Source organism: Neopsephotus bourkii, unplaced genomic scaffold (assembly GCF_033783945.1).
Source record: "Neopsephotus bourkii isolate Nb327-2 ecotype Australia unplaced genomic scaffold, CSIRO-AGI_Nbou_v1 NB_1728, whole genome shotgun sequence".
Classification (NCBI taxonomy): domain Eukaryota; kingdom Metazoa; phylum Chordata; class Aves; order Psittaciformes; family Psittacidae; genus Neopsephotus; species Neopsephotus bourkii.
The window spans coordinates 862,588-879,584 of NW_026902202.1; the positions used below are offsets into that span (position 1 = coordinate 862,588).

General features: G+C 36.1%; 1 protein-coding gene across 2 annotated transcripts in view; it reads left to right on the top strand.

Moving 5' to 3' along the window:
- Positions 1-15,230, top strand: part of LOC133224842 (calcium-activated potassium channel subunit alpha-1-like) — a 136,574-nt gene extending 121,344 nt beyond the window's left edge. The window contains exons 2-3 of one of the 2 annotated variants that reach the window (XM_061376667.1): positions 9,711-9,875; positions 14,735-15,230. In XM_061376667.1, coding sequence (XP_061232651.1) covers positions 9,711-9,875; positions 14,735-14,740 — 171 coding nt within the window. In that variant the 3' untranslated portion in view covers positions 14,741-15,230. Of the gene's footprint in view, positions 1-9,710; positions 9,876-10,049; positions 10,316-14,734 lie in introns of those variants that run through there. The other variant, XM_061376666.1, reaches the window with a different exon arrangement.
- Positions 15,231-16,997: the final 1,767 nt, after the last annotated feature.

Consider the following 16,997-nt stretch of genomic DNA (forward strand, 5'->3'; position numbering starts at 1 on the left):
AGTTCTGCACTTCAAGGAGGTGAGTAGTTAATTCCTTTATGCAAGGACCTAGATCCCAGTTTTGGAGTAGTTATGGTACCTTGTGCTTAGAGTCTCTGTCCCTTAAGCTGTACAATGCCTTTCCTAATCCATGGAGGTTTTTTTGTGATCTTGGGGCATCAGAGAGGTGATTTTGAGCAGCAGTTTTATTCACTGATGCTAGCTGAATTGCTATCCTGTAATAAACAGAAGAAGGGAAGAATTTCTTTTCAACAATCCAGTCAGCATTTCTTTCGGATACCTCTGATACTAACAAGCAAGAACATATCATGGAGCTAGTATAATGAAAGACAGTGTACTGTTTGCTAGGAGAGGAAAGCCTTCTGTTATAGTTGAGCAGGATGGAGTAAAGTATGCCACTGAAAAGATTTTTCAAAATTGTAATTTTGTTGACAAAGCAGTTTGATACCTTTTTTTTTTATAAATTCTATTTGTATATATGTTATAGTGAAATAAGCCTTATACTTTGGAACCTTTGAATGATGTTGAATATTCCTGGCAAAGAATAGTCTTTGCTGTAGTTTTCTTATTTGAGATTTTACCATGTAATTATTTTGCAAAGCTACTCACATAGTTTAAATCATATAGATCATAAAATATTTGCTGATGATTCTTCTTTTAAAATTGGGCACAATCAAGTGCATTATTTTTCAATGTATTTTTCATTCTTTCACAGCAGTAAAATTAGTCCCAAGAGGTGATGATTGAAAAACTTGAATTGGAGTTGGGTTTTACTTAATGTAACAACAACAAAATTATAAGCAATCAGCTAAAGTACTTCCTGTAATCAAAATAAATAAGTTAAGTAATTTCCCCACTGTTGACTTTTTTTTTTCTTTTTCCTCTTAAATTTAAGGCCTTTTTCTCACATTAATGATGCACTTTGAGCCTTTTGGATTGTAATGAATCACATAACATCACAAAAATGAGTGAAGTATGAAGACAGTAGGTGAAATATTGTTTTTATTTCAAGTTTTTTATTGAATGTATATATATTTAAAATGCTTTGTCATCTTTGACAGCAATTTCTCCTGGATTAATCAGTCAATAGGTTGTAGGTAATATGGCAGTGTTCATTTCATGATAATGTCAATTTTATTTTCAATTATATGCTTTCTTTTATTTATCTTCTATTCAGTGGGAAGAAACAAAATTCATGCATCTTTCTACCTTTCTCTGTCCTTTTCCATTAAGGATCCCTTCCCTTTCTATAGTTTTGATAATTCATATGCTTTGGGGTTGGATTATTTTTTTTTTAGAGGTTTAGTTTCTATTATATTTAAAATTAATGACCTTGTATGGCTACTCTAAACTTCTTTTAAAAATATGTATTGAAAGAATTCACTAAAATACTTGAACCACAGAGAAGACAGGTAAAGAATATTCTGTCTTACATACAAATTGTCTAATCGTAAAATCATAGAATAGTTAGGGTTGGAAAGGACATTGAGATCATCTAGCTCCACCCACCCACCCTCCCTTCCATGGACAGGGAGACCTCACACTAAACCATGTCACCCAAGACTCCATGCAGCCTGGCCTTGAACACTGCCAGGGATGGAGCCTTCACAGCTTCCTTGGGCAACCTGCTACAGTGCCTCACCACCCTCACAGTAATGAACTTCATTATATCTAACCTAAACTTTCCCTGTTTAATCCCATTGCCCCTTGTCCTATCACTGCATCCCTCATGAAGAGTCCCTCTCCAGCATCCTTGCAGGCCCCTTTCAGATACTGGATCTGCCTGGCATACCTATTTCTACATTATGTAGGGATCACTGGATAATGACATGTCTGTTTTGATTTAAACTTAGTGTCACCATTAATAAAATGAAGTCATACAATCATAGAATAGTTAGGGTTAGGATCATCTAGTTCCAACACCCCTGCCATGGGCAGGGACATCTCACACTAGACCATGTCACTCAAGGCTCTGTCCACCCTGGCCTTGAACACTGCCAGGGGACAGAGCTTTCACAGCTTCCTTCAGCAGCCTATGCCAGTACCTCGCCACCTTGTTTGCCATTTTATCTGCTACCGTATAATTGAACAAGTTATTCAGGGACTATTTAAATGTGATAATTTGTTCTTTGTATAGGAAATTAATAAATAATGCTCTGACTGTAGAAAAGGAAAATAAATTTATGGATAGATATTAGTTGGACAATTTGTGAAATATTTTCAGTGAGTACTGTACATCACTGATTTGCCCTGTTTTAGTTTTTTATGTATTGCAGACAGTGAGTTAACTTGCTGGATATTTTTATGACAAGTTCACTGGTTATTTCTATAAATGTGGTCTGATATAAAATAGGAAGTAAGAAAGGAAAACAGAAATATTTATTTCTGTGAATAAATGTAAATGAAATTATTCATAAAAACTTCTGATCATGTAGTCAAATCCTATGTAACTATTTCTGTAAACTGTTGTTAACCTGAATGAGGAATCATAAGTTACTGGAAAAAACACCTTGTTTGTCCACTTGAACGTATTCATGCTTGTAATGACTTTTTATTATCTGTTTTTACTTGTCTGGTATCATTATTAAGACTAAGCTTTTTCATTCCACTTTGATGCTTGGAGTTCCTCATTGCTTCCCTTTTACGCTTCCGTCATATGTTTAGTTATTTTGTATAACTAGTCTAACAGTCTTTACCAGTATGTTGTCTTGCTTTATGATTCCTTACACTATGCCTGCATCATCTGCCATTTGTGTAATACTGAAACACTTAAGATCCTAAATGTATTTAGTTTTATAAGGTCCCTATGCAACAGAATCAACTGTTCTTCTGTAGCTGTGGGGTGAAAACATGAAGAGAGTAGCCAGTGTGTCTGAGGACTTTAAAAATTTGGTGGCAGAATAGGGGCTTTAGCATGTCCCCCAGTTCTAGCATGGAAATCACTCAGCCAGCTTTCCAGTTACTCAGAAATTGCTTTACGTCAGTGGAGGTTTTACAGTGTAATACCTCCATTAGCATGTATACATTTTTAAACTTTGTACTGAGTCATCTTATTTAGATTTTGGATAATGTGGGTATCTCTGTTCTGTATTCTTAAGTGAGAGCCATACCCAGGAATGCTTCCTTAATTTTACATATTTTATGTTGTTTGTGGGATCATGGCTGGAACACAGTATTTTACTAATCTAGTTTCCCTTGGCTCTCAGGTCAAGGTTTTAGAATTAATTCCTCCTTTGCAGCAGTTTTTGTCAGTCAAACAATAACATGAAAAAGAGATTTTATACACGTGACCCATACCAGAAATGCGAAGGGCACAGGGGAAAAAAAGTATCTGTCAGGATTACTGGAGCTCTGCACAAATGCCATAGAGAAGCTGGTCACTGCTAAAAAAAAGGGACTGTAAAAGGGAATGTAAAAAGGGAAGTCTTGGAACCTGGACTCTTCACAGTGAAGTATTTGTTTTTTTTTCCGATCAGCACAGAAAGTAAGGTTCTGCTTGTAAGGACTGGCAAGGAGCTTCTCAGAATTCCTGCAGGAATGCAGAAAACAGGAATAGTTGTCTCGTAAGAGTTTACCATCTCAGTCTTAAGCTAATAAGAAAACTTTTGTAATCTATTTTGGGCTTACTTTGTCTTAACCTACCAAATTTGCAAACACTAAATTACGTAAGTTGTGAATATTTTATGAAAGCAAAATGCTTGGCTACCTCATCAGCCATGTTTTCCACAGATCATTCTGTTTCCTTTTATTTAGTGAGAGGAATAGTGTTTTTCTGGGTATCAATAATTAACGCTTTGAACTAGCCAAACCGTAGCTACAGTGTAATAGTTGATGTCAATGTAACCTAATATTGACTAAGACCTAATATTCAAAGAACTGTTGTGTATAGGCCTGTTTAGAGGGAGTAGTTCCTAGTTCACATTTAGTTCTCTTAGCCTTTGCTTTCTCTTTCCTGTAAGACTGACTCTTTTCAAAGAGGTTTGTAAATCTCCATACAGCTGTTTATTTCTCACATTCTCATCTGTTTTGTTTACTATTATTCTAGTCAAATCCTGTGTTTTCTACAGTGTGGTAGAACAGGTGAACTGCTTCAGGTTTCTTTGTTTTGCTTGTTTTTAACACCGGATGAACTGGTACTTACTAATTATTAAGAGGAAGGCTACAGATGTTAACTTTACCCGTTGGAGTGGAGAACATCTGCTCTGGCAATGTATTCAGTTACCTGCTCTCTTGACATACACTGTACATTGTCAAGCTGCTAAGAATGCAGCACAGTATTATGGTTTTATACAAATTTAAGACTGCTGTTCAGAGTTATCAGAATGGTGATAGAATGTATCATGAGCATGTCACTGAATTACTGGTAGAAGTCTAACAATTTTAAACTCGATGTTTTAGTCTTAACAGAAACATATGCAAAACTATTCCTCTTCACATCATCTGTTGGTGGCTTTGGGGAAGCAGATGGATGAAAAGGAAAGGAACATAACCAGAGATTTCAGTGTATCAGACTGGCCAGTATGAAAATGTTACTGATCTGAAAAAAAAAAATAATCTTAAAATGCAGGGTCTAGGAATGCAATGCTATTAATTGAGGGGCAGTTAACAGATAAAATTTCAAGTTGCTGGCATCATCATCTAAAGTAGTTCTTCCCTAACTTCCACAAGTTATGTTTTATTACTATATTATTACTGCTTCAGAACAGGTGCAACTGCTGTTCTGGTAAGCCCTTATATCATCTCATGTTCTCTAGGCTTGTACTGGGCTTGCTCCATTGGTATTACTGTTTTTAAAAATCTGCTTAAATCAAGCACACTGCTTCCTCTTGTATGATGTGGGTATGACTGATGCTCTGTTATTATAGTTGATACTTCATGATTTTCAGCTATTCTTAACTACCTAAAGTTTAGCTCAGCAGGAATATAAGTCATTTTCTTTGTTTCACAAGATGTTAACTCGGTTCTTTTCGCCCACATTAACTACTTGTTTCTTATGTTTTCTAACATGTCTTAACCAGAGACCAATTGTTTTTTAGTACCATGTTTAGAGAGTGCTTGCCAGGTTGTCTTCATACTGTCCTTTTTTATTTTATATATATATATATATATATATATATATATATTTAGGGCTTATAAAAAGGCAAATTATCCTCAGATGTTTTAAGTTTTCATAATAATTACCTGATTTTAGTTTGTTCTGGCCCATGTTGAACAGAGTACCTGTGCATTAGTTCTGTGTTTGCACAGATATTCTAGAAAGAGATTAAGTGAAGCAGGCAGGACTACATTTTCAAAAAATGAACTTCTTTTGGGCTGTCTTTTCCCTTTTTGAAATCTGCGTTCCTAAGGTAACTGTGTTTAAGCATCCCAGCACTTGTGTAATCTAAATCAATAATTATTGTTGAAAATATAAGTCGCAACACTGAAGTTTCTGGTCCAGGTCCCATATCAACCCATTCATAGAACAGTGAGCTCCTGATTCCTATGCTTCTTATTCCTTCTCTTCCATTTTGTCATTAAGTTTAAGAAATGTATATTTCATAAAATACACTGCTTCTCACTTCATAATACCTGAATGTTCCTGTCATCAAGTAATTAAAATAACAAACACTTTGTGAAACAACAGGTAGGCAGAGTGGATAGAAATAGTATTACCTTACTTGTAGCAGCGAAGCCTGTAAATAATTAAACAATTACTGTCACTGTCAGGTTATTTTTTCAAGGTTGTGGTGTTGGTTGGTCAGTGCTTTGAGGTGAAGAAATAGCAATGGAATGGGACTACAGAGCTAATAACAGGACTGATTTGTACACAGTGTGAATGAAAACAGCCTTTTTGAATCTCCTTTAGTGATACCTGCACAATTGCATAATGACTTGGGAATAAACTTTTCTTAATGTTTAACTGCCTATTAAGTAAGCTCAGAAGCTAGCTGTATAGATGAAAAATATAAAATATCCCAACTGAATACAAATATTATATAACAGCAACTAATCTGCATATTAATTAGAGGTAGAGAAATGGCAGAGTTAGGCTTGAAATGTAGTCGATGATGTGAGTCTGCTCCAAATGATACTTGGCAGGGGATGATTGTTCTAGTTATGTTTTAATTAAGAAATAATATGGGTGAAAGATTTTAGTGGAGTTAAATAAGTGATATAAATGCAGAAATACAACTGTACAATTGTATTACAGACTTTAATACCTTCAGCGAATCAAATATTGAATAGATCTGTTACATCTTACTGCTCTATTCTATTGACAACCAAAAGTCAATATAGCAAAAAGAACTCTGTGGTATTTGTATTTTGAAAATACAAAAGCTAGTTTTCAACCAAGTGAATTGTCTACTAGGAAATTTTATTCATATAATTATGAATAATCATGTAATTAAAATTCAGTTTGTTATCTTGACAAAAGGTTGGGGGCTAAGTAAGGAGTATGTAAACAGCAGCAGAATTTCCCAACTTTGATACTTAAAAGTTCACTACCATAAAACAAAGTTTTGCATTCAGCTCTTTGTTTAATGATCATTAGTTCTGTGACTTCCTATACCAAAATCTATGACTATGAATGTTTTTAGCAAGGTGTGCATCCCTGACATTTTAAATAGGGGTTCTGGGTGCAAAAATCAAGGGCTGTAGTTTCATCCTTGCTCTGGCAATGACTTCTCTGATGACTGAGTCACTTAATCACCATCTCAGTTTCTTATCTGAGGGGAAGAAATAATTGCATTTCCTTTACTATGAAAACCACATCAATAGCATCTTAGAATGGTTTCGGTTGGAAGGGACCTTAAAGATCATCTAGTTCCAAGCTCCTTGCACAAGCAGGGACATGTCCCACTACACCAAGGTGCTCAAGGCCCATTCAACCTGGTTTTGAACACTTCCAGGGATGGGGCAGCCACAGCTCCTCTGGGCAACCTGTTCCAGTGTCTCACAACTCTCACAGTAAAGAATTTCTTCCTTATATCTAACCTGAACTTCCTCTGTTTAAACCCATTTCCCCTTGTCCTGTTGCTACAGTCCCTGATGAAGAGTCCCTATCTGGCATCCCTATAGCCCACTTTCAGATACTGGAAGGCTGCTATGAGGTCTTCATGCAGGCTTCTCTTCGCCAGGCCTTGTATGAAAGCCCTCTGTGTTATGCTAAGGACCTTGCAATAAAATCTGGCATGTAGAGTTTACAATATGAAAGACAAGCTCTAACAGTTACAAAAGGCAGACAGAATGGTGGGAAGAGAGAAACAAATGCCATGTCAGTAGCTGTCAGGGCATTGTGGAGCGTAGGTGCTCTCTGCAGGCTGGGGATGGTGAGGCTGGCTGGGAGCCTTGTCCCACTGCCCCAGCTAAGGGGATAAGGACAAGAGTCAGGCCCAGTCAGGGGAACCAGCCACATGTTGGCTGAGCTTCTGGGTCCCAGCTCTGCAGGACCTGTGGCTGGTAGGACAGGGCTGTGGGGAGCTGGTGGCCCTGGGCTTAGCTTAAATGGCATCCTGGGCAACAGGCAGGGTATGGGGAGACTGGTGAGAGCAGTGAGCGTCAGTGAGGCCTGTAGGTGCCCTCAGGGCCTTAGAGATGTGTCTAGGAAAAATCTAGGTTAGTTTTCTCCTTCCTTGTTTATATTTGAAACACTGATGATGGTCAAGGAAATTTTTTGGGGCTGATCTGAATAGCCCCATGAAATGGGTCACAAATTATCCCTATTTAAGCATTACTCTCCTGGAAACATCACTGTTCTAAGTATTGAGCTCGTTTCTTTAAGTGTGCCATGCAGTACTCATCTTTCGATGCTGAGTGAAAAACATCTGATTCACTGTAGCTAAATTTGCCAGGGAATGAGGTCCAGTTATGCAAATACAAAGTAGCTGTTATCTTCTGTCTGGTTATTTGCTTAGGAAGTACTGAATTACTGTTGCAACTCTGAATAATTTGTTGCTGTTGATATAGCCACATCATGCGCTGTGCTGTAATTGCTAGAGCCCACATAGAGTCTATCAGAGAATAATCTGATAAGCTAATTGAGTTGCAGTACTGAGATTCTCTAAAAACAACTGTTGGTCTCCATGTTACATCTTTAGTGCTACTCTGCTATCTCTTGCTGACAGATTCAGTGTGACTGCTGTATTAGTTCAATACTGCTCTTGGGAAATGCCCTTACGTTTATGTCCATCTGCGTCCTCTAGACAGTCTCGCAGCTATGTGTTTTGACCTTGATGTTAGTAACAGTCACTGAACCTGTGTTAAACATCCATCGCTTGTATAATGGATATCTCAAAGGGAATTAATGGCAATTAATTTCCTGCTTAGTGGCTTATAGGCAAATAATCTATAAACAAGATGTTTCAAGCTGTTGGTCCACAGAGTGCTTGAAGCACTAATGTAAATCTGTGGGTGCAGTTCAAGTGCTTAGTATTTGCCTCAGCACCAAATTTTGCTGCCTCCCCTATGCTTGTTTAGCATAACTCATCAAGTATTCAGGAAGTCATTACTGTTATGCTGTTACTGAAGGCATGGTTATGGCACAGTCCGATACTTATGATACGTTTTAAACACTGTACAATCTGGGCTGGCTTTTCCTATCAGTTCCAGTGACTTTTTTTGTGCAGCATCCATGACTGTAGGACATGGCAGGCAGTTAGAGAGCACAACATCCTTGCTGCAGCGTCCGTGCGAGACTGATGTGAATTCCAGTGCATGTGACTCATCAGTTAGCTTAGTGCAGCTGAGGTTCCTTTTTAATTTCCAGCTCTCCATTCTACAAGAGTCACTTACTGACAGAAGAATTCCTGTGATATATTAAGCACTTTCATTGAAACATTGGCTCACGGATAGTGTGGAAGCTCCCTGCAGATTCTCTATGATGTATTTTGTTCCCTTTACACTCGATAATTATTGTCTTGTTACATCGTACTTCTCAGTGAAGGTTTGCTCAGATAATTAATTCTAGTGATAGTAAATTAAAGTTGTACATAGATTATGTTGATACCTAGTATGACTTGGTTTGAACTAACACATTAAAAGGTCCTTTAGTGTATGTGTGAAAAACTCATTTATATGTAGCTCTAAAATTGCATACATAGCTCTTGCATACATAGGGACTGTATACACAGGGATTGCATACATAGGGACTATAGTGATAAGACAAGGGATAACAGGTTCAAATTTAAACAGGGAAAGTTTAGGTTAGATATAATGAAGAAGTTCATTACTGTGAGGGTGGTGAGGCACTGTAACAGATTGCCCAAGGAAGCTGTGCATGCTCCATACCTGGCAGTGTTCAAGGCCAAGTTAGACAGAGCCTTGGGTGACATGGTTTAGTGTGAGGTGTCCCTGCCCATGGCAGGGGGGTTGGAACACGTTGACCTTAAGGTCCTTTCCAACCCTAACTATTCTATGATTCTGTGATTCTCTTAGCAAATATGCTCCTTATATGGAGGAAGAGTATAGCATATTTGATGCAAATATGTATTTTTAAGATATAATGTTAAGAAGAGTATTATTATCTAGTAGTCAGTATGGAACCTGATAGAACATTTCTGTTTCTGTGATTTCTAAAGAAATGTGGCTAAGTAGGTGCTTAATTTCACCTAGCAGTAATCCAGGAAGTCTGATTTGCTTTTTTTCAGAGTATTTGATAACCACAGCTGTACACTGACTTTCACTGTCAAATTGCTTAAAATTAACTAACCCAAATACTTACTTTGCAGGAGGCGCAGAAGATCAATGGTGGTGGAGATACACAGGCAGATGGAACCTGCAAACCAACAGATGAAAAAGAGGAGAATGTGGCAGCAGAAGTGGGTTGGATGACTTCCGTGAAGGATTGGGCAGGAGTCATGATATCTGCCCAGACATTAACTGGCAGAGTACTTGTAAGTTTTCTATGATTTTTTTCTACATTCTTATTTTAAAGAACTTCTTTTTAACAAACATTATATCCAGCAGATACGGATTGGTTTGATTTTTGATTGCTTTGTTGCCTCAGTGCTAGGTCAATCCCAATTTTCTCTTTTGAAAGTAAAATAGCAGATTAATTCTCACTGCAGGAGAGAAGCAGAGACAGCAAGTAAGAAAAACTGACTTTCAGCCCAATCCCCAAACTATTTCAGTATTCTGGCACCATGATTTTGAGCTGTGCTACAAACACTGAGTTTAGTAATTTCATATCATGTCGCAAAAGCATAGGCCTATTTTGTCCAGAAGCAAAATTGTGCTAGCAAAAATGGAAGCCAACTTGGAAAATAGGCACAGTGTTTGGAATGTAGGTAGGTGTTAGAACTGTAAAATGAAGACAAGCTAGAATTGGCTATGCAGTGGGATTTGTGGTACTTTCAATAGATTAGTAATGATTTTATGTTCTCTTTATTTTTTCATAAATAACTTAGGTAGTCCTTCAAACATGTGAACAGTTATGTAGTAAATAGAGTCAGAAATTGCATATTGATAATATGTGGTTTAAATTTCCACTGAAAAAACTTTATAGTTTTCACTTAATTTGAATATGAATATTTTATAGCATTGTCAAATCATACTTAATTGTCAAGTGTTTTCTCTGGAGTTCACTGCATTAAATGGTACCTCCTGTGTGGTTTTGATTAGTTTCCTTGTTAGAATGCATGTACTTACAAACTAACAGCTAAAGTGATTTAAATCCAATTTAAAACGCCTAAGAATCCCAGTCGGACTTTGAAACTAGTTTGAGTTAAACTGAAAGCAGAATTTTTGTCCTTGATTGTTTGCTTTGGTGAGGAGATGTTTTAGTGTTAGTCATTTCTGGTCTATGCAGTAATTACTTGGGCAGGGGGAGGCAAAGGAGGGAAAACAAAACAATATGCACCTCCCAGTCTAGTCTTTTACAGTGAAAAGTTGAGGTGAACAATTGTTACTGTCTAGTTTAATTCTGTGAGTATATTATTTTGATAATTTTTTTTTCTAAAAATACCTTTTGCCCATTTCCTAATGTTAAATGTTGTTTTATCAATAGCTTGAAAGCGTGCTCCATTGTTACAACTGTATGACTTCTAAGTGAAACTGACATATTCATCTTATGAAAAGCAACATACTGATCTTTTGCCTGTTTTCCTGACATCTTCAGCACTAAAATGACAAATCTTAAAGCCACACTTCTTATTCCAATTTAAGGTATGAAGGCTAGAAATCACCCAAACCCATAGTCCTATGCTACCAGCTTTACAATCAGAAATTGGCCTGTGTTGTTTTTACTAAGTTGTATGTGAGCCCAAATGCAAACAATCAAGCTCAAATCCCAAAATATTGAAGACATTTTACTGTGTATGGTACTGGGAGAACATACACAATTCCATTTGATGATCTGGTTGTTACTTTTGGGTGTGTTTTTTGTTGTTTAGGTTCGTTGGTTGGTTGGTTTTTGTTGTGTTTTTTTTTTTTTTTCCTTACAATTTACACTTGCATCTTATAAGGGACTATTTTTTTCCAGAGTTTTTGTAGAGATCTGGCCAACATCATCTGTCAGATTATTTCTGAGAGTATATTTATATTTTTTTCAAGGTATAATAGCAGGTATTGTACACATCTAGGCTCATTAGATCTGAGAAATAAGTAGTGTATGCAGTCAGTTAATTTTATTCAGTTTAGAAAAGGAGGTGCATTTATTTTAATATAGCACTCATCAGTTTCAGGGTTTGAATTGATAGGGTGTAATTTTTGGAGGACCATTTCCACTGTGAAGCTTGACTGTTCATGTTAATTTTATTTATGGTTATATTTGCTAAAGGATAACTGCTTCAATCAATATTTGGCTACAGCAAATATTCACATAATTTGAAGATATAAAATGTAGCTAAGTAATATTTTTGTCAAAATATGTTTTTTGAAAATACTATGACTTACTCATGAATTCCTACTAATGTAACACAGCTATTCCTGCCAGCTATTAGATTTCTGAATCAATGTTGAGATTTTATTATTATTTTTTTTTTCCTTTCCATGAAGAAGAATGAACTGGTGGCTTTAGAGTGTGAGATACCTGCAGCTAAAGAAATGATAGTTATTTACACTCTGAGAATTTAAAATAAAATCGATCTTATACATCCAATGTTTACAAAAGAAGTTTTAAAAGTGGTGCACTGAAAATGGTGAACTCTTGGGAAAAGAGTTGTAATTGACCTTCATTTCAGCATAGTTACCTGAAGGCTTTTGTGTAACTGCTGCCTGGGTTTATTTGACAAGTGCAAGAGACAAATTACCTAAGTGTTGAGCAGATACCAGTGTAAAGGAGAATTTTATTTGTGTTTTCTGCTCATTGAAAAAACCTCTCATTATTTCTACCTGGACAGTAATTTGCTCCAAAGAGAATATTAGTGGAATGTCAATTGTTGTTTGTGGAACTGAAATGGAATATTTTTTTTTAGACCCCTCTCTACTGAAGTCTATCACCATATCTTTGACATGTTTGGTAAAGCCTTTATTTCTTCCCCAGTAACCTTACAAACCAAGTTCCTAATTTATCAGATCAGTTTTTCCAGATGCTTTGTGAGTGTTGGAACAGATATTTTATAAAGTTGCTGCTCCTCTGGTTACCTCTTTAGTGTTTAAACTTCATGGCTACCCACAGGTAAAGAAATTAAAAGCCAACAGTATGGAAAATACAGGACAAAATTTACAGGTCATGGTTCACATCTGTGTAGTTGTAGAACAAAATTGGACTTTTCCATTAACATAGGACCATTTGCCTGATTCTATTGTGAAATCAAACATTTTTTCTTTAGACAATAGAAGCAAATCAGTAGGCAGCCTTTAAAATGCAGACTGGAAGGCCATCTTCAACACTGTAGCTGTAGAACTAATTAAAAATGTAAAAAAAAATTTTTGTTTGTTTTTTTTGTACTTCGAGAATAATTTTGGAAAAGATATTTTTCAAATCATGTGTTTCGTTGCGTCTGCTGGAAAGAAAGGGATGTCGCTTATTATTGAAGATCTGATCATTCAACTCACTACGGATAGTGAAATTATTAAACCCATTCCCAAGAACAATAGAGGCTCTGAAATCTTTGAAACAGATGATTCCCACACTAGTTTCCTTAAAAACATTTAATTCATTGGTGGTTGTAGGGGAGGGAAGAGTTCTGTAACTGACGTAATCATCTCAGTCTCCTCTCCCATTCCATTGATAAAAGAGAAAGAATTAAGTTTAAAGTCCAAAGAGAGGAGAAATTAAAACTTTCTCAAACCTTGAAATATTTTGCTTTTGACTTCAATTAAATGTTCCCTTTCAAATAAAAATGAATCAACCAATTTAAGTCTCTGAAGCTTTCTGTAAAACTTGTGAATGATGTCTGAGCATGCCAACAGTATTTCCTGTGAGCTGTGGAAAAGAACTCCAGGCTTGTCATTTAAATTTTGGCAGTAATTTTTACATGCACATGTTAGAGCTAACTAGGTGAAGCTAGCGGTAAGGGTATTGTGCAAATTAATCCCTGTATATCGAAAAAAGTCTCACACATTTTCTATGGAAGTGATTCTGAACACTGGAACACTGGAAGAATCACCTGTCTCTGGTGGTCTTCTGTAAAACTCAACGCTTGTTTGCACCTACTCTTTCTATTATTTTTTTTTTTTTTTTAACACAGAAAAGTTAGTGCTGCCAGTTTCGGCTCCTTAGAGTATTTCTGTATTAGTTCTAACAGAGAACTCTTAGGAAGCAGATTTCCTTTTTTTTTTTTTTTTTTTTTTTTCAGTCGCTAGGAGTAATTTTAATTTGTTTCTGGGGAAGGAGCATCATGAGAAACAAGAATGGGAAATTTACTTGCTAAATAATGAAACTATTTTGAAACCAATTTTGGAAATTTTTTCAAAACATTTGACCATCACTTATTTTATCATGATGTCAGCTGAGTGTCTCATAGCATGTAATTCTTGTCTGTTAATGGCAGCACGATGAGATTGAATAGATGTTAAAGTGTCATGCACATGAAATTGTGCTAATATTGCATTCTTACTGCTTTAGGAGCTAAATCCTACACTTGCACAAAGGAATAGTCATACTAAGTTCTGTCTGAAGGGCAGGCTTTGGAGGAAGATGTTTGCAGTGTGATCCAGAATGTCATTCAGTTAGAAACCCTTTTGGTTTACTGAAGTAGGGCCAAAAAATGAGCTGGCTAGACATGGTACATACAGTTTTGTAGTCAGAATATCCTTTTCTCCATGTTCTTTAAGTTTTAAAGCACGACTGGAACTTTATGCTGTTGGTGGCACAGCATCTGAAAATGTGACATTTGCTTTTAAAGAACGTAGATGAAGATTTTACATAGTTTTAAAAAATCTGTCCATATTAAATTGCATAAGCACGATTTAAGAACATGCTAATTGAACTTACGCAGTTCTGTTTGCAGCTGATGTTGAGTAGCATAAATATGATAACAATAAAAGGAAGCACTGTACTTCAAAGTAAATCTGTATTTCCCTGAAATTAGGGAAATTAGTGGCTGTAGTACATTAATTTCTTATTATGTTATTTAATTAGAAGAGTATTTAGATTCCTTTCTTAATGTTCTTAACACTAACTACATTGAAAAAATCTGAAGATGAGGAAGGTTCTTTCTTAAACTAAGAAGTTACTGTATGTTTCCCAGTATACATCAAAAATGATGTAGAAATTTTCTGTAAGATCATTTGGTTGGAATGTATAATTGTTGCTATATTATCTTAATTTATCAAAAAAATACAGCAGTTATTATTTTTTTTTTCACAGTTCTGACTGTCCACATGTTCAAAGGCTGAAAAATGCAAGTCTTACAAATGTTTTGTCAAGATAGAACAGAGTTTTGAAGTTCGTAATAAAACCTGGAGCTAGCCTGGGACTTGTGTCCCTGCTTGACAGTTGATCTTATTTTCCAGGGTCTACACATTACAGGTTCTGAGAAATTGGTGTCAGAACTTTAGAACCATCCAGTGAATAGAGAGTGTATTAAATGTTTACTGTTGAAAGAGCTAGAGCCTTGACTTCTGAGCAACTGTTGAAAATGTTAGAAGGCCTCACTGCTCATTCAGGGAAAGATAAGAGTGACAACTTTTGTGACTCTATGAAAATATAAGCCTTGAGGTTTTCTAATCTGCCTAAAATGATCACAGTTTAAGTCCATGTGGTACTGAAAGGCAACTAATTTGTAGAAGTCTTGTTCAAACATTCTTAAGTGCAAGTCAATTATTTTTACTTAGATGAGACAGGACTTGTCCGTAAGTATGTCATAAAGAGGAGATTCATTAAAAACCTGATCAATTAAGAGTACCTTACAGGGAAAACAAATATGCATGACACAATTGTATTAAAAGTACTAGTTATTGGATATTCTTTTGCATGGCTTTGCTCATTTGTTTGGGTTTTTTTAAAAATTTGCATTAAAGTGAATTGCTTGAGAGCTGATGGAGTGTTTTGGAAAAATACAAGTAAGAAAAACAATTGGAGTTTTAAATATATAAGTAATTATAGGAGATCTTGTGAAAAAAGCAAGTGTGCTATATATACTGTGTGGTGGGATTTTTTGGGGGGGGTTTGGTTTTGATTTAATTTTTTTTCATGAAGGAGAGGATTCACATTCTTGTAATACAGAAGGGAGGAAAAAAAAACCTCCACCACCTCTTGCAAAAAGTTACAGTTGCTTAGCAGCCAAAGTGAAATTTAGCAGCACAGGAATTATGTGGGGTTTCTCCCTGCTTCCAAAGGCAGTTCTCTTATGACTTTAATGAGAGTAGGTGCTCAAAGGATAATTTGGTACACTTGACAGATATGAATTTGGAGAGGACAGGTACATTTGTTATACATACAGATTTTTTTCAGCAGTGCTCTTGACAATATCAGTTATTCTACTAGATTTGCAAATCGTCAGCAACCTTGAGTATGCAACATCTGTGAATTTGAATATGGAGTTTAACAAGCTTTCTCAAGGATAAACAGAGCTCATAAATTCTCTTTTTCTTTCCCTTGTGGGACCCTGTCATCCTGGTGATGTCTTGCAACCAAACCTCTTGTGGAATCAACCTACCTATTTCTGTTCTTAGGATGCAGTTAATCTGAATAAGACTTTATTTAGACTAAAATGTATTAATTGACAATAGAAATGGAGTGTTTTCTTCAGTCATTTAGTCTTTCATACTCAAAATATCCCAAGTCTTTTACAAATTAAACCTGGTATTGTTTTTTCAGCAGTAAAGCATGTGCATTATTGGAGAAGAGGTAGAGTACTGGTTATGACATAATTTTTCTTTTATATTTAAGGAAAGTTTAGTGTGGCCTATAAAGTTCTCTAGTGAGGCAAAAATAACTACTGCTGTATTTTCCCTTGCATTGTTCTCTAGGTTTCTGAACTAGAGAAGGGAGGCTTTCTCAGCCTCCAGGTCTGACTGCACAGGCAGGAACCACACGGGTGTTCCACGTCCTCAGTGATTTGGGTTATGTGTTTGAAAATTTTACTACTTAAATCTGTATATACCCACATCTTAAGTACTGTGTGAAGTCCTTATTTTTATAACTTGAGTGAAATAATAAAGGGCAAAAAAATGCAACAAAAGCAATAAGGATGCAAAACAGCTGCCTTAAGTGAAAAATTGCCAGAGTTCTCATTTTGGAAAAAAGGCTGGTGTGGGATATGGTCAGCATTCACACAAGAAGTTGGTGGATAATCTGTGCTGAACTTATTAGCCAGATGCAAAAAATAAGGGTGACTTATGAAAGCTGTTGGAGATCAACTTATGGGAGGTTTTGTCTTCTTTTTTTTAAGAGGATTTTTTTTTTTTTTTTACATGAGGATCAGTCAGTATCTGGATGCTTTAAATAATTTAATTTAATTTTTATACAGAGAGACTGTGTAGACCATGTCAACAGGTAAACTGCATTGGTCAAATGTGCAACAGATACCAAACAGCTGTTACGGAGTATGGAAAGGGGTAGTCTCCCAAAATACCTATTCCAAAGACTGTATGAGTAGAGTGGGCTGCAGAAAGTTACCATTCTTTCC